The 18,059-nt window shown below is 58.8% G+C and overlaps 1 protein-coding gene across 1 annotated transcript in view; it reads left to right on the forward strand.

Moving 5' to 3' along the window:
• Positions 1 to 4,405: 4,405 nt before the first annotated feature.
• Positions 4,406 to 18,059, forward strand: part of WNT7A (Wnt family member 7A) — a 65,561-nt gene continuing 51,907 nt past the window's right edge. The window contains exons 1-2 of the mRNA XM_069561086.1: positions 4,406 to 4,692; positions 9,221 to 9,447. Coding sequence (XP_069417187.1) covers positions 4,622 to 4,692; positions 9,221 to 9,447 — 298 coding nt within the window. The 5' untranslated portion in view covers positions 4,406 to 4,621. The remainder of the gene's footprint in view (positions 4,693 to 9,220; positions 9,448 to 18,059) is intronic.

Raw genomic sequence — 18,059 nt, forward strand, 5'->3', positions numbered from 1 at the left:
AAAAATTCTTGTGACTTGCTTTATTGAGATATTTGCATTACTGTCTGGATCACTGGTGGTCTAAAACCAAACCCACGATAACTCAGAGGTCTGCCTGTATTACACTGTTTAGTATATACTATCATAAAACTAAGTATAGGCTCTTCTAAAGTCAGCAAGTTACAGATTAAATATAGTCAATGGCAGTCAACACAGAGATAAACTCAAGCAGGGCAGTCAGCGGAGGGTGGCCTTCAGTCAGAAAGCTGTCATCCCCAATCGTCCAAGATCTGTGGATGTTCTATTGCACTGAAATAAGACAATTTAAAAATTCTCACTCTTGCACCCTTGAGCTTGTCTCTGGAAAACTAAGTGTCTGCAGAAGTTCCTTTGGGGGAGATGCAGACATAGGGCAGCCGTGTCTGAGCTGGAGACATCAAGGCCCAGAAAGGGTGGAGACCTGCTCTTCCCCTACCTGAGTCGAAGTGAGCTGCCTCCTGGTGAGAGCTCTGGGCACAGTGGCCACCACTCAGCCAAGACAGGTCCAGAGGGGGGTGGGCTCTGCTTGAGGCCTGGACTCCAATGAAGCCAGACTTGGCTGGTACCTTGGGAGCTGGTTATAAGCAGAGAAGCGATGCCCATCTCCACCAAGAAATCCAGGAGAGGACCTGGGCCCTTTTTTTTTTTTTTTTCTGTAAGCAAGTCATTCTGTTGCACCTGGAAGTTTGAAAAACACTGATCTAGATGACCTTTAAGATTCCTGAAGGTCCTAAAGGGCTGGATCCCAATATACAATATTATCACCGAAATCATCTTCATCAGCATCAAAGAGCTATCACATGCTGAGTGCCTGATGTCTACAAGACGCTCTGCTAAATGCTCACACACACGATTGCATATAATTCCCGAGGGAGCGTTATCATTCTCACCCCAGTTTACAGAGGAGGTGACATGCAGTGACTTCTTCGGAGCCACACAGAGTGGTGACCAAGGAGAATGTCACTCTCTGGCTCCCACACGAGCGCCCTGTCCCATGCCCCACGGCTCTGCGTTCCTCCTGCTGGAAAGGCCCTGACTTTCACCACAGGCTGCCCCAGGCAGCAGGTCACTGGGAGCCTGACTCTTGGGAATCTCCACGCCCTCCAAATACTTTAGTGATGAAAGCTTCGCCTCTGGTTTGTGTTGCTGACATTTTTCTCGTAAGCACAAATGAAGGCAGAGACTGTCTTACACACAATGTCCTTTCCTGATCAGTGGTGTCACCGAGTGGCATCTGTGGCCACCCCCATTGATTTAACATCCCAAATGTGTCCACGGCCCTTACTGTGCTCCAGGCCGCCTTCTGAGCACTTTACGTGTCTTAAACCTCACGATGCTCGGAGGTAGAACCTGTTACCACCCCCAGTTTACAGGAGTGCCAAGGAGAGCTGCGAGGACCTGCCCCAGGGTCACAGAGACAAACGTGGAGCCAGGCTTTGACCTCCTCTAAGAGCCCACACTTAAGAGCTGGTCCCGCAAGGACCCATTACTGCAGCCCTTGGGAACCAAGCAGCCGCTCTCTGACTCCAGCAGGGGGCGCCAAAGCCCCCTGCCCCAGCCCTGCCCCAGGCCAGCTGCAGGCGGCTCAAGACGGGGGGGTCTCTAAATGCCAAATGCCCTCACCTCCCTGGCAGGGTCTGACCGTGCAGGCTCCAGCCCTGCAGGCTCCTTGCTCCTTCCCGGCTCTCTCAGTGACTCCCAAGCCGCTCCTGCTGCTCCCGCCCCTAGCTGGTTCTCTCCATCATACTCAGCCTCTCTTTGGGGGCTTCCCCTGTGGCTCAGATGGTAAGGAATCTGCCTGCAATGCAGGAGACCCGAGTTCAATCCCTGGGTCGGGACCCTGGAGCAGGGAATGGCAACCCACTCCAGTATTCCTGCCTGGAGAATCCCATGGACAGAGGAGCCTGGCAGGCTACAGTCCACCAGGTGGCAAAGAGTCAGACTAACACGTTCACTTTCAGCCTCTCTGCCTCAAGGCAGTATTCCATCCCTGCCTTGGCTTAACCGACTGCTGGCTGCGGAGACCTCAGTCACCCTCGGAAGCCCACACCCTCTCTCCCGGCACACACGTTCACCTGTCCGATCAGTGACCTACAGGCACATCAAACTCGGTACCTCCAAAACCAAGTTCGTGGGCCTCAGACCAGCTTCTCCTGCCCGGCTCCGTGTTGTCCTCATCAACCACCCTGCCTTTCAGGGCAGAAGCCATCCTGGGGCCTCTTCACCCCGTCTCCCTGCCTTCAGACTGTCTGCATCCACTGGTCTCCTTGAGTCTTGTCCAACCTGAGCCCTCTCTCCCAACAACCTCCCACCTCACATCCTGCCTCCCTCTACTGGTCCTATAACAGCTGCCATGTGCCTCCTGAAGCACAAACCGGAGCCTGCCACAGCCCCGCTTCTGTTTCGGAGAAGGCCCACACTTATTCACTTTCCTTGTTGTGCAGTCACTGAGCCGTTCTGACTCTTTCAAACCCCATGGACTGCAGCACCCCGGGCTTCCCTGTCCCTCACCATCTCCTGGAGCTTGTGCCCTGAATTTATCCCTAGACCTCCTCTTGGGCCTCACCTTTTGCAGCCCTCCTACCCCATTCCCTCCAGCATTCCGTTCATATTGGCAAGAAGAGTAACACTGATCTCATAGTATCCTGAGAGGACTAAATGAGTTAATATGCTGATGTTCTTGATGACAGCACCTGGCATGCAGCACGTACTACCTCTGTGATGATTAAACTGGTCCTCAAACTACTTGCCTCTGGAGGGCAGACGCTGAATTATTTATTTGATCCACCTGCCCCAAAGTCCTGGTTGTGAACCAGTCCCTGGTTCTGAATGTCCCTTAATATTTGTGACCTGGGCGTGTCTTTGGTCCAAGAATGACGGTGCGTGTAGAGAAGAAAGAGCGCATTTGAGGGCCTTCTGGAGGCAGGCTGCTCAGGGCTGGGAGAAACACAGGCAGAGGATAGCTGCTCGCCTGCCCATGGAGCTCCACGGGATCCGCACCCCATCTCCCTGCTCCAGCCTCGCTGGCCTTCCTTCTCTCTGGAACACAGCCCTCATCCCCTCCTGCGGCTCCTGCCCACCTGTGAGCCTCTGTCCTGCCTTCTGCTTCCTGTACTGCTGGACCCTCTCCTCCCTGCCCTTCAGGCCTCACGTCTAAAATCAACCCTCCAGCCCCAGAGCTCTCTCTCACCATCACTCTGTCTTATCATCTGCACCTGCCCCTCTGACGTCTCCAATTATGCACTTGTTTACTTAGGGTCTGCCTCCCCCACCAGCTCGGAGAGAAGGATATTGTACTTATTCCTTAAAATATCCGCCGCGCCCACGCTGGGGCGTGGCACAGACATCTGTGCAATGGGAATGGACGCTAGAATAGTGGTTTTCATTGACCTTGTGTGATTTAGCAAAGCCGTTCAGAAGTGATAACCCTGGGGAGCCGGGAGCTGTTCACTAGAGTCACGCACGCCTTGTTTGCAATCTGGCTCGGCCACTCCTCCAAGCTGGTGTCTTTGGGAAAACACCTTCGCTGCCCTGAGCCTCGATTTCTTTCGTTGCAATCTGAGTCCCAAAGCCCCTAGCTCACTGGACTGGGCTGTGTATCATGGGAAGGGGTCAGGACCTCTGGTCAGCTTGGACGCTGTCCCCGCGAGCGAGCCAGGCCTACCTGCACCGCCCGCCAGGTGTCGCCGCGAGCGCGCGCCGAGCCGCCGGCTGCGCCCGGAGCCCTCGGGCGGCTCGCGCGCCCCGCGTCTGGGCTGCGAGCGGGGAGTCCAGGCCTCCAGACTGTCCTCCAGGAGCGGGATTCCAGCGGAGGCTGTCTCACCTGGGCACCCACCTGCCGCCCCGCCTCGAATGGACGGGGGTGAGGACGAATCCGCTGAGCCAAGTCATCCTCCTCCGCCACTAGCCCTGCGAAAGGGGGCGCCCTCCCCCGAAGCTGGGGAGAGGGGAGTGAGCTCTCCACGACCCCCCACCCCCCAGCTCCGAGCACTCGGAGGGACCGGGAGGCAGGCCCGGGCGCGAGTGAGGGTTCTCGGCCGAGCCCCGATTCCCCCCAACCGGAGGGCCGTCCCTGCGCGTTCGTTCGCCCCGCAGTCGGCGAGTTGGCGCCGGAGGGGCGGCTCGTGCGGACTCCCGTTGCCCCCCACCCGGCTGGGCGCCCCGGAGCCGGGAGGGGGCGCCGCGGGAGCGCGTGGGGCAAGCGCGAGCGCGCTCGGAGCAGGCGGCCCTGTCCCGCGGGCGCGGGGGCGCGGGGCGGGCGCTCCGCGGAGGCGGGCGGGGAGGGGGCGGGGGACGGTGGGAGGGGCGGGGGCGGGCGGCTGCAGCGCCCCCGCACGCCCCGCGCCTCGCACATTCGCCCCGGCCGCTCGCGCGCAGCCCGGCGTCGCCCCGCGCCGCGCTCGCTCCTCCCTCCTTCCCGGGGCTCGGTGGCTCCCGCGCTCCCGGCGAGGCTCCGGCGCCGAGCGCGCGGACGGGCGGACGACAGACGGCCTCGGGAAGCCTCGGCCCGCGCCTCCAGGGCGGGCTATGTGGATTGCCCCGCCAAGGCCGGCCCGCGGGATCAGCCCGGCCCGGCCCGCGGCCCCGGCGGCCAGCGGGGACTATGAACCGGAAAGCGCGGCGCTGCCTGGGCCACTTCTTTCTCAGCCTGGGCATGGTCTACCTCCGGATCGGGTAAGGGCCGCTCGCACCCCCTGCACGCGCGTCCCGGCAAAGTTGGCGTGTCTCGGGGAGGGGTTGAGCCGCTCGCCAGCCGCCGCCGGCCGCCAACTTCGTTGGCTCCGCAGATAGGCGGAGGTGGGTGAGGTGCGGGAATGGTGGGCGCACAGAGGGCCCCCGCAGGCGCGAGCCCCAGGGGCGCGCACAGCTCCAGAGACACGGCCGTCCCGGGAATGCCCGAGGGAGGAAGCCCCCTCCCCCGACCCCAAGCCAAGGACAAGCCGCAGGGACGCTCCAGCGCGGGGGACTCTGAAGAGGTCGCCTGCTGCAAAGGGTCAGCGCCTCCCAGGGACACTCGGACCGGGTCATGGGACCACCAGCCAGGACCACAGCAGCTCCCAGGGAGCTCAGCCCCCAGAGCCCAAGAGAAAGTGCCCACAGAGGGGCGGGCACAGCCGCTCCTAGTGCAGGGCAGTCCCCGGGTGGCAGGCAGGGCGGGTCTGCGAGCAGGGAACAGGTACCCGCAGGGAGGCACGTTCGCTGGGCCAAAGCACAGAAGCCCGGGCACCACGCGTTTCCAGGAACCCTCAGACCCCCGGGGCCGAGCGGACAGCGCCAGCCACCCGAGCAGACGCACAAAAGGGTAGAGCTGGAGATGGACCGAGACAACCAGGGACGCAAGCTCGCGAGCCAGCTCCGGCGAGAGGCGGGACAGCCCGCACCCTAAAGCTGGGCACCCGAGGCGGCCGGCGCGTCCGCGAGCGGCCCTCCCCGTCTCACCCTGGCGTTTCTCTGGGTTGGGCCGGGGGCGGCGCTCGGGCTGGAAGGTGGGAGGGGGCGGCCCGGGACGCGTCTTGGAGCTGCGTTTGCAGGGCCGGTCACCCTTTGTACTTCGGAGATAGTGCGCGTGAAGCGTGAGGGTGGGGGCTCCAGGGATGGATGGGGGGTTCCGGCGCGCCGGGGCCACCTCGGCAGGTTTCACGAGAGCGGCGCCCCCAGCTCCGCTTGGGGAGGGGACGGACTGCAGGGTCTGCGGCGGGGTGTGGGGGTGTGTGTGTGTGTGATGGATCCTTTGTTTTGTCCCTCGCTTCCCCCGCCTCCCCGCCCCGCGGCTCCCGCGATCTCGCAAGTTGACCGGCCGCGGCGGCCAGCAGGTGCGCACGGAGCGGACCAGGCGGCTGCCAGCCGTGACCGCGGGCCGGGAGGCGGCTGCGGGGCTCGCGCGCTGCCTGCCTGCGGCTGTTTTAAGTGTTATTGATTCGCCCGCGTCTGGGTGGCTTTGCTTTTTTTTTTCCCCCTGCTTTAATCATCTTGGCCCGCGCCCCACCGCCCCGCGCGCATCCAGGAAGCCGGTGGGGCTGATTGGCGCTGGCCGCGTGCGGCTTTATCTCCTTTTTAATTAGAAACGGGGCGGAGGGACCCGGGAGCGGAGAGAGAAAGGGAAAACAACAGAAAATAACCTCCCCTGGCCGCCCCGCCCGCCCGACCTCCCGCCGCCGGCGCCGAGACCTCACAGTCCCCGCAGGGATCCAGCTGCCCAGAGGGACGGAGGGAGAGAGCACTGGAGCCACGGAGGGCGCCCGCCTTCCGTTCCGCGGCCGCCCTTTGGGGTGGGGAGGGAGGGCCAGGTCAGGCGGGGAGTGGCAGGGTGGTTTGGGGCCAGGCCCTGCTGCTCTCTGCACCTCGGCTTATCCATCTGTAAAATGGGCCCGAAAGGTGAAGTTTCACAGCTCTCTCTTGAGAGGCCTTCTGGTTCCGATGGATGGCAAGGCACCTGTGTATTCTTATCTGGATAGTTCCTGTGACTCAGGCACAAGCCTTTTGGAACAATCAGACCCAGTAACAGTAACTACTACAGCAGCTCATTTATTGAGTGCTCACTGTGTGCCTGACACATTGGGAGCACTTCCCATGTTTAATTTTTCAGCCTCCCTTTGAGATGAGGCCTAGGTAATACCCTCATTTTAGTAATGGGGAAACAGAGCACAGAGAGGAGATGTAATTTGCCCAAGGTCACACAGCTCCTAGGTGAAGGAAGCTTCGGTGGCACCCTAGGCCTGAACACTTAGCTTTGAGACTGCCTGTGATTTTTTTTCCCCCAAATATATAATTTCACTCTCTGCTGATGGAGGGGGTTTCCTGGTGGTCAGCTAGGTGTTCAGAGGCATCTCCTGTCTTGTGGCCAGAGCATCTCTGCTTGCCTTGCTCTTTTTATGCTGTCTCTTCCTCAAATGCTGCAGACCTTCTAGCTCTGTCTTGTAGTGGCTGAGACGGATGACTGAGGGCACTCGTCAGTCTCCAGGTCTCACTCTCTGTGAGCCTCGGCTTTCAGCTGTGCAGAGTGGACACGTGAAATGAAGGTGACGGTCCCTGCCCAGGAGGGCTGTTCAGAGAGACCACGTGGTCCAGTGTGAGTGGCGGCCCGGCCACGCTGCCTTTGCGTATAGTAGGCATCCTGCAAAGCTCACGGATGCATCCAAGGCTGGGGGTGCCTCTACGTGGCAGGCACGCAGCCTGAGTGACGTTTCTGAGGCTCATGATTGGGATGGAAAGTTAGGAGGGATGGCGTGGGGAGGCAGGTTCCCTTAGGCGGGATGGTCAGGGAGGGGACCCTCAAGGTCACATGGCTGATGGCAAGAGGCCAAGCACGTGAAGCTCAGGGGGCAAAAGCTTCTTGGGAGAGGAACCGGCGAGGATCAAGGACCCAAGGCAGGAGGAGGAGGGCTGGTGTGTGGCAGGGGCGGCAGGAAAGAGGGCAGAGGTGGAGAACGCTTGGAGAACAGCGGGGGCCCCTCCCCTTGGCAAATCCCAATCCCGGATTGACTTCCCACAGCCCAGGCTGGGCAGGAAGGATGAGGCGCTCGGCTGGCGGGGTACTGACCTTGGCTGTGTCAACAGGAGCTCATTACTACAACCCGAGTGAGGTCTTCTCATCCAGAGGATGCTTGATGGCCTTTCGAGGATTACACACAATGGGAGCTCCAGACAAGTGGGCCATCTTTGTGTAAGGGGAGGGCTGGCTCCTTGGTCTGCGCTGCCATCGGAGCCTCTCTGGGGTTACCTGGATGCTAGGAAGCAGCCCCACACTCAGGCCAGACGCCCGCGACTCATACAGTCGCCTCTTTCCCTCTACCCTTGCCCAAGCCCTCCACAGCGCTGGGTCGCTTCATCTGCAGCCACCCCGCACCACTGCCACCAAGGCCAAGCCACCACCACCTCTGGCCTGCCCACGCTCCCTGCCTCGTCCTGGAGTCCCGCAGTGCTCTCCTGCCCGGGGCTGGAGGTGGGGGGACCCTGCCAGGGACCGGCTTCCAGCCCTCCCGTGCCTTGTGACGCGTGGAGAAAGTTCCCGCCACCAGCCATCACCTCTCTCCAGGCTCTCCCCTTCCCTGAGCCCTGGTTCCCAGCTGGCTTCTGTGGCTTCTTTCTTTTCCTTGGCGATCCCAAGCTTGTCCCCCTCCTGGGACTTTGCGTCTTCTGTTCCAGCCACACCCCACCCCCGATGCCCCCCGGAATACTCTGCCTCAGACCTTCCCACGGCTGGTTCCCAACCCTTCAGGGCTCCACTGCACTGCCACCTCCTCAGGGAGGCCCTCCTTGACCACTCCAGCTGAAGCGGCCCCTCCCCTCCCAGGCCCACATCTCCTTGCTATCACAGCATCTTCACTATTTTCTCAGGAGTGGGCATCGCTGAAGGGCCTGTTGTGTTTATCTGGTGCATGTGTTGTGGGCTTTGGTGGCCCCTCGAGGGCAGGGCCTCGCCTGTCCGAGCCTGGTGCCCTGACAGGTGTCTGGTATGGACCCGTGCAGTGAGTGAGTGAGCAAGCCAGGAACCTCTCTGCCAAGGTCGTGAGCGTGCTCTAGGCCACTCGTGTCTTCAGTGGGATCCGCATACTCCATGGGCCTGCAGGAAGGAGAGACTGCAACTTTTATTCACAATTGCTTTTTATTTTTGCTTTATTTTTTCTATTTTTCCCGTTAAAATTTTTTTTGTTTCTTTTTTGTCTTTTTCATTTTCTCTTTAGAGTTGCGTTTTAAAGCTGTTTATAATGAAACACGTACGTCCATAATACATACATAACACGTCTAAATGTTTTTTTCTTTAATATCTGTGCACCCGCTGCCCTATTAGAGGCAACTGCTTCGTGAAACTGAGGGGTTACCTTTGCAGTTTCATCGTACAGAGATGATCCCTAAACAGTTATCAGTTCCATTTTGCATGATTCTAAACTTCGTCTCAACTGAATCCTCCCAAAGATGCAAAGGCAACTGGCTGAGTTCGTGTGGCAGTATGTTTGTGACCAGCGTCATCTTTCTTTGTGTCTAAAAAGGAAATTACGCCTAATATTGAATATACACAAGTGCTGATGGGAATGACGAACGCGCGGACGTGGGCTGGGCGTGCAGTGTCAGAAGCTGAGAGGCCTGGGATGGGAGCGGTGGGGGGAGGCAGGGCTGGACACCCAGGCAGGGTCTGCAGGCTGTGCCCCGCCCCTGCACCTTGCTGGCCTAACGCTCCGTCTCTCTGTGTCCCCTGCTCCAGCGGCTTCTCCTCGGTGGTAGCTCTGGGCGCAAGCATCATCTGTAACAAGATCCCAGGCCTGGCCCCCAGACAGCGGGCGATCTGCCAGAGCCGGCCCGACGCCATCATCGTCATAGGAGAAGGCTCGCAAATGGGCCTGGACGAGTGTCAGTTTCAATTCCGCAACGGCCGCTGGAACTGCTCGGCACTGGGGGAGCGCACCGTCTTCGGCAAGGAGCTCAAAGTGGGTATGTGCTACCTGGGCGCCCCGAGCGGGGTCTGACAGGCCATGGGGAGACCAGGAGGCCTCGGGACTGCTCCAGGATCCCCTGCCCCTGCCCCAGGGTGGAACGCCCCAGCTATGGGATCCCACAGGTGCAGAATTCAGATCCCGTGAGGGGGGTCAGCTCTCTGGTTTGCATCGATGCCACCACCTGTTCACGGCGGAGCTGCAGACCAGGGGCCCAAAGGCGAACTGGCTGACGCAGCACTGATACTGGTCTGCAACTTGACGCCCAAATCTTCAAGTTATCCGTTTCACCAAAAAAACATGAACTTCTGGCTGCTTTTGCAAAACTCGGAAGAGCTACTGATAGCTTATACGTGTGTCCGCTGAGCTAATGATGGGCTGCAGCTGAGAACGCAGCGCCCTGCTGATGGAGCCTGGGCAGCCCAGTCACCCCACAGGGCCCGCCCCTACACGTGTCCGCCCGCGGCCCTGACACGAGCTGCCGGGCCTCTGTGGGCATTCGGGTCTCCAGCCTCTGTCTTACCGGAGTAGTGCCTTGTGCGGTCAAACACACACAGACACACATACAGCGCCGGGCCACGCACCCGGTCTCCACGGTGATCGTGAGGGAAGCCTGGTGGAAAGGGCATCGGAGTGGTGTTGGTGGCCGGGAGGCACGCGCTGGGTGGGGAAGGCCACATTGTGTATCTTCTCATTTCTGTGCGTCTGGACCTGGGTGGGGCCGGGAACCCTGCAAGCCCACTGCTGAGCCGAGAAGTGGGGCACTTCTCTGGAAGTGAGGTCAGCTTGGGGTCCCTGGGCCACAGTGGTTCACCCCAGCCCTCTCGACTGCTCCAGGAGCATCCCTGGGTTCTCCATCTCCCACGCCCTGACAGCAGCAAGTTGAGTTCACGTTGGAAAGATCCAGCCGGATCTGCCCACTGCCCCGTGTCCTCACCCCAGCCTTCAGGAGCGCCTCAGGGCTCCCTGGGCACCCTCAGCCTCCTACCTGCCCTGAAGACCTCGTGTCCCTTGTAAACGGAAACTGGAATCTGCCGTCTCCCGCTTGGCCTCCTTGGGAGGCTCTCCCGGCCTCGGGATGAAACCCCACCTGCTTACCCATCTACCGCAGCCCCCGGTCCTCATCTGTTCCCACCTTCTCATCCTCCTACCCACCCAGCCTCACCCTGTTCCCCAAGCACGCGACACTGAGGTACCGTGCATCCCTTGCGCCTCGTCTCCTCTCCCGCCGTCTTCTGAGCCCTCGCTCGTGGTCCCTCATGCTTTTCTCGCCTTTTCCTGCCCACTCCCCTACCCCCTGTTTCTGGGACCCAGGCCTGGGCTCTGGCGTTTTAGCTGGATCTTTGTTAACAAGTGAGGTGTTACGTATGGGGAAACTGAGGCTCGGGGGGCTTGCCCAAGGTCAGCAACAGCGAGTGGCATGGCCTCCTGGGGCTGGGCTGATCCCAGTCTCACTGGCCCGTTGGTGGCATTGTGGTAGTGCCAGGCGTGGTGCGATAGTGGGGCTCCAGCATAGAGAGTCCCAGGATGAAGGAGGCCTTGCTGGCCAGCAGCTCCCCAGCTGCCCAGAGCTGCGAAATTGAGGGGTCTGTTGCAGGCTGAGGTCAAGGGTGGGGCAGATACCACCAGTGTGCACTTCTCATTTATACTACCAGTATATTCCCAGCAGGAGCGGAGGCCTGGGGCAAGGAGCATTCTTGCAGAGGAGGCTCCAGTAGGAGAGGTGGCCTCGGGGGTTTTAAGCAAACAGAGGTTCCAAGAAAACCCCTGGGATTGCAGTTTTAGAGCGACAGGCCTGCGAGCGACCTGGACTCACTCTGATCGAATCTGGGGCCTGACTCAGGAGCATCCGTCCATCCCAAACCATCACAGGGACCGTGGGCAACAGGGCTGCAAGGGCCGCAGGCTGGGCAGCTCCCACGCACAGTCCTGGGGATGGGGTCTGCAATCAGGGCCCAGGCAGGGTCAGCTCCTTCTGAGGCCCCACCCTGTGCTTGGTATGTAGATGGTCTCCGTCCTCCTGTGTGCTCACTTGGTCTTTGCAGGTGCCCTGATGTCTCTGCCCTTATCTCCTCTTCTAAGGACACCGGTCAGGTTGGAAGACGGCTTAGCCTAGTGTCCTCATTGTAACTTAACCCCCTCTTTACAGGCCATGCCTCCAAATACAGACATGTTCTGAGGTCCTGGGGGTTAGCGCTGAGCATATGAAGTTTGGGGGACACAGCTGAGCCCTTAACAAGCAACCAGACAGCAGGATGGTCTGCACTTTAGGGACAAGCGTATGAGGAGTGCTGGGTGCTCAGAGGTGAGACGCCCAGGTGGAGGGAGCGGACGGGACAGTGGAGATGGCTTTGCTCTGGGTCTTGGAGGGTGGGAGGAATTTCACTGGCCAGTAAATGGGATCCCAGGCCGAGGGAACCTCGGGGAAAAGACATGGATGTGTGATTGCTAAGGGGAGGGGCAGCGGGGGTCTGCGGCCTCAGGGATCAGGAGCCTCAGGTGAGACCACAGGCCAGCTATCAAGGGCCTTACACGCCAGGCATTCTGTGACCCTTCATCAGGTTTATCAGCAGTGTGGCCCCGGGGGACCCAGGAAAGCATGCAGCCCCCACTCCAGGCTTTTCCTCTGCTTAATTAAAATGATGAACTCCCCCTCGAATCCACCAAGATGACAAGGAGAGCAAGTTTGGTTTATCCCCTTGTGAGCATTTCTTAGGTGACTTCTGTCTCCACCTCCCAAGCCACGCTTTGTCTCTCCTGAATCTTGATGTCTGATTTATCTCCTACTGATAGATTCCCTGGAAGCACATTGTTTTGAGTTGTGTTTAATTTTACAGAGGAAAGGCATCACGTAATATGCGGTCTTTTGGAATTTACTTTTTTTTCCCATCGCCACTGACAGAGCTCGTATGTATAGTTCCTTGTAGCTGTTTTTTTAAAAAACATATTTTCTATTTGGCTGCGTCGGGTCGCAGGTGCGGCATCGGGATCTTTCGTTGCCATACGTGACCGTCTGTTTGCAGTGCTAGGGCTCAGTAGCTGTGGTGCGCAGGCTCAGCTGGGATCTTAGTTCCCCCCACCAGGGTTTGAACCTGCGTCCCCGCCACTGCCAGGCGGATTCTTAACCGCTGGGCCGCCGGGGAAGTCCCCCTTGTGGCCGTGGTTGATTCACATCAGCCGTGGTGAGTAGACCCCATCTGTGTGCCTACACACTGGCTGAGGGGTGTCTGGGCTGTTGCTAACAGGGCCCCTGCAGGCCTTCCTGTGTGCACGTCCCGGGGCCCCTGAGTGTGTCTCTGGCGTCTGTAGTGAGCCGCGGAATTGCTGGTGGCGGCAGGTGGGGACAGAGCTGCTTGCCCCAGTGACTGCACACGTGCTGCTCCCCCAGCCCGCAGCGTTGACCTGCGGCCGCTCTAGGGATCGCCCAGAGATCTTCCTCGCTGCCTGCGGGGCAGTGTGAAATGTTTTCTCACCATGATTTGCATGTCCTTGAAGTCAAGGGGTTGCAATCTCCTCCTGTATTTGCGGGCCAAGCAGGTTTAATATTGGGTGAGTTGCCCATTCATTCTTGTCGCCCATTTCCCGTCAGGTTGTACGTGGTCGCGTCGTGGGTAGGAGGTGAGGGCTGCATCCCAGTCCCTGGGCAGGGCCCCAAGGAGGGTGGGTCACATGGGGCTTCACCCCCATCTTTCATCCTATTGAGCCTTGATGAGGGGGTGGGGGGCAGTGGGCAGAGTCAAGGCGGCCGTTCCTCACCCATCACCTTGTTGGTTTCTCGCACCTGCATCTCAGCTCAGCGCCAGGTGGAGGCTGACCATGTCACATGCAGGTTTTGTGGAGAGCTCGAGATGGGTGGCGAGTCTCCTGTGGCTGCAGAGGTTCTTGTTTGTGTGCTCCTAACAGACTGACGGACACGACTGAGCGACTTCCTTTTTACTTTTCACTTTCATGCACTGGAGAAGGAAATGGCAACCCACTCCAGTGTTCTTGCCTGGAGAATCCCAGGGACGGGGGAGCCTGGTGGGCTGCTGTCTCTGGGGTCGCACAGAGTCGGACAAGACTGAAGTGACTTAGCAGCAGCAGCAGCAGCAGCAGACTGTACTGGCAAGTTTCCTGTGGCTGCGGAGGTTCTTGCTTGTGTGGTCCTAACAGACATATGACTCCCGAGGCCGCCGTGTATCTAACAGGCTGGTGGTGGCAGTGGGCCATGGGGCGTCCAAGCGAGCACCAGTCTCCGCCTCCCGCGGCCCACCTTGCCAGGAGGCAGGCAGCAGCACCCCTGGACGTAAGGCCCTGGCTCCTGGAGGGTGTGGGCCTTCGGGGGTGTCCCTTCGCCCTCCCAGGAGGCCCCCGTGCCTCTCTGCTATGAAGACAAACTCAAGGAACTGGGGGTGCTCTGGGCTTTACTCCTGGTTGTTCCAGGACAAGAAGCTGTGGGATAGAAAGGGGAGAGGCTGTTGTTCCCATTTCTAACCTGAGCTGCTCATTTTGATTCTGCAGAGCGCATCGCCCAGTCTGTCCACTTCTCCCCACCTCCACCATCACCTTCTGCTTGGAATCTCCATCTTCAGAGAGCTGTCGCCTGACTCCATCAGCCCCTAATACACTGCCCTACACCCCCACCCACCAGCCACACGGCCCCCAGCAAAGTCTGTCGTCTCGGTTGCTTGGACCGTGGCATCTCCGTTTGTAAAACCCTCCCTGTTGCTCTGAGAACAAGATGCCAACAGTCCCCCAGTCCTTTGCTGACCTCCATGACCTGCATCCTGACCCCATCTCCCCCCCTACCCTCACGTGTGACAAGTCCTTCCCAGCTCGGAGCCTTTGCCCCGGCTGGTCCCCAACCTGGATGCCCTCTGCTGCTTCCACCCTGGGCTCGCGTGCCCGCCGCTCGCCAGGGCCTGCTGCGCGGTGTAGACCGCCCGCCCCTCGTTGCCCTGCCCTGTGGTTTTCTTTGCATCACTTGTTACACCAGGGCATGTTCTCTATTTGCTTGCTCGTGCAGCCCCGAGGGATGGTGCAGACCCCCGCCCCAGTCCCTTCTGGAACAGGGGTCAGGGCAGAAGGGCAACAGGGCCAAGCTGCTGAGCAGTGGTGGGGACCTTGCACAGCCCAGCACTGTGCAGGCCTCCACCCAGATGCCACCTCCTCCAGGAGGCCTTCTTTGACCACCTGGCCGTGACAGCCTCCCCGCAGGTCACTCTGTGCTGTTGTCTGTACAGCACTTACTGCTTTCAGAAGTGACTGCGTGCTTTGGGAAGCCCATGTGTGTCTGCCATCAGTCCACGGAGCATGGGCCTGTCAACCGTCTTCTCTGTGTGACCCCAGGGCCCGGCACACAGTAGGTGCTCAGGAAACACGTGGAGACAGGCTTGCTTCCCGGGCAGGGCCGCTCCACTCTGCCCTCCGCGCCCAGCCGCTCTGAGCCCGCCAGGGTCTTGCTCGTCTTCTGGCCCAGGTCTGGGCGCACCATGCATGGGGGGCGCTCCGTCCTCTCTGAGTGAATGCTTTCTGTTTCTGACCCGAAATGCAGCCCTGGAGGTTCAGTCCTGCCTGCGGTTGTTCTGGCCTGTCTTAGCCCAGCTTTCTGTTAGCTCTCTTCCCGCGTTTGCATTGCTTCAGGTAGAATGTCGTCTAGGTCACTGCCTAGGGGAGACCGCCCTCCCACCAAGGCGCGACTCAAGAGGACCTGTTACTCTGTCTGTTCTGGGGAACGCAGGTCTCTAGCCCTCCCCACCCCCACCTGCTGCTCTAGGGCTAAAAGGAGGGCCCCCGGATGATCAGTTGGGGACCTCAGCATGCTGTTCTCCCTGCAGTAGAGGCTCTGAGAAGTCCTGCAGACAGGAGAGCACCTTGGGTAGGCTTCCCTGGGGGTCCCGTCTCCCCAGACCTCAGGATCATTGACAGTCTGCCGGAACTGCTCTTCCGAGGCAGCCACCCCAGGAAACAGTGCTCTGGGGACCCCATAGATGGGCCATGCTCGTCCCAGGGCTTTTGCACTATCCACGAAAGTGTACTCACCCGCCCCCAAGCCCAGCATCTTTCCCCAAGGGCACAGCAGGGCCACGTCCCCGTGTCTGATGTGGACCGTGAGATCCGTTCCAGCCAAAGTCCCTTAAATCAGCCTGGTTCTCTATACAAGTACACGAAACGTTCCTGTGTGCGTATGTACGGCAGACAGAGTGAGCGTGTGCTGTGTGCAAAGGATTCCCACAGTATTTTTTTTCATATTTTTTTAAGATTCCACATATAAGTGAGATCATGTAGTATTTGTCTTTCTCTGCCCTCCTGGTCCATCCAGAATGTTGCAGATGGCGGGAGCCCTTTCTTTTTTTTGTGGCTGAGTAATATTCTGCTGTATGTATACATGTGTGTGTGTATTTATATACTTATATATGTATATATATCTGGGCTTCCCTGGTGGCTCAGAGAGTCAAGAATCTGCCTGCAGTGCAGGAGACTCGGGTTTGATCCCTGGGTTGGAAGATCCCGTAGAGAAGAGAACGGCAACCCACTCCAGTATTCTTTCCTGAATTTCACGGACAGAGGAGTCTGGTGGGCTAGGTCCGTAGCGTCACAAAAGAGTCAGACACGACTGAGTGACTAACACCTTTGCTTCTTTCCATGTACACATACGCACACACACACACACACGCACACGCGCACACACGCACCCCTGTATGTACATACACTTCCCTATCCGCTCGTCTCTCAATAGATTCTCAGGGTATTTGCACGTCTTGCCTAGTGTAAATACTGCTGTGATGAACTTGAGGGTGCAAATATTTTTGAGTTAGCACTTTCATTTTCTTTGGCTACATACTCAGAAGTAGAGTTGCTATATGCTGGTTCTAATTTTAATTTTTTAAAAACACAGTTATTTGTTTGTTTGGCTGTGCCGGGCCTCAGTTACAGCGTGATGCAGGGTCTCTAGCTGTGGCGTGTGAACGCTTAGTTGCGTCCCGTGGATCTGGTTCCCTGAGCAGGGGTGGAACCCGGGCCCTCTGTCTTGGGAGCACTGTGTCTTAGCTGCTGGACCACCAGGAAGTGGTGTTTTTAGTTTTCCCGGGGCTCTCCACAGTCTTACACCAGGTTGCAGCCCCGTCCATGCGGTATGTTAAGTTTACTTCTGCTTCAGGTGCATTTGGTTGAATTCATGTGACTTAAGTGCTCGTGGGACTCCCCCGCCCGTGTGTCCACTCACTCATTCATTCATTGGCCCCACAGATATTTACTGGAATCTTCCGTGTGATAAGTGGCTGATGAATCAGCCATCGGGCCTGCCCTTGGGGTGCCCACCATCTGCTGGGGACAGACAGCAAAGTCAGGGCTGAAGTGTGCCCTGGAAGTCTGCTAGAAGAGGGCTGGGCACCGGGCCGATGGCACTGGGCTGGAGAGTGGAAGGCTGCCCGCTGGGTCACCTAGAATGGGCCGCCGCAACCCGGGAGAGGAAGGGTGTGGTGGGGAGGGGCAGTCACAGGAGGCCTGCAGGTGTGGCCCCGGCAGAGTGACCTGGGCACCGGCTGGACGCTGGGGGACAGGGGTGGGCAGAGTGACCTGGGCACCGGCTGGATGCTGGGGGACGGCAGGGGCAGAAAGGGGCTGGAGACAGGGGTGGGGAAGGATCCTTCCTGCAGGGTCTGCCAGGGGATAGGGGTGGGGAGAGCTCTCTGAAGACCCTCTCTCCCCTGTGTCCGGGGAAAAGACAGGATGTGGGAATGATCAGATTCTTAGCACATATAGAAATCTGCTAGGAGTCCAGCATTATCGTCAACAGAGAAACGGTGATTTCCTGACATGCGCTCCTGGGGACGGCTGCATTCTTTTTCAAATACTCACGACCTCCTGTTTGGTACGCCCCTGTGGAATTTTTCCAGGGAAGGGCACTGGTGACCTAGGACTCAGGCGCTGGGGGCCACCCTCCTCTGCCTACCAGCCAGGCAACATGGATGCGTTTCTGGGCTTCTGCTCCCGTCCCATTTCACTGCTTCTCCTCCCGAGTGGTCTAGAGCAGCTCGGCCCTCTCCCCGGGGTGCCCAGGCCTGGGAATCTGCATGCCTTGCACAATGGCTCCGTCTTTCCCCCATCTCGGGCGGGGCGGGTGGACGGAGCCCATGTCTGGTGAGCGGATGACCACTTGGAGGGGTGATTTGAAGACCTTTCCAGAGAGACACACAGAAGCAAGGGGCGGGCCAGCTCCACTTTCTCTCTGCCATGTCTTAACAATACGCCATCTTGGCAGAGCAAAAGACCTATTCTTCCCCTATTCTTGTTTAGAACGCAGCTGACAAAGGACTTTTTGTCTCGTGTGCATTTTTTTTTTTTTTGCAAGCCTCAGTTCATCCTGGGTTTTAGCTCTCCTGACACTATTCTTTGAGATGACTCTTTTGTTAAAACGTTCTCTTGCCAGCTTTCCTCACACTCTCGCACTCTCGCACGTTCGTTCATTCAACTGCCGAGGCGTCACAGATGAGTAATCTGGGTCCTCTGTGTTGAACTCATCTTTGAATTCAACACAGAATAAGGATGGTGAAGGTGCTGAGCCACAAGCCACGGAGAGGATGTCAGGAAGGCCCCTCGGAGGGGACCCCGAGCTGCGCCTTGAGGGAG

The sequence above is a fragment of the Ovis canadensis genome, chromosome 19, assembly GCF_042477335.2.
Source record: "Ovis canadensis isolate MfBH-ARS-UI-01 breed Bighorn chromosome 19, ARS-UI_OviCan_v2, whole genome shotgun sequence".
Taxonomy (NCBI): domain Eukaryota; kingdom Metazoa; phylum Chordata; class Mammalia; order Artiodactyla; family Bovidae; genus Ovis; species Ovis canadensis.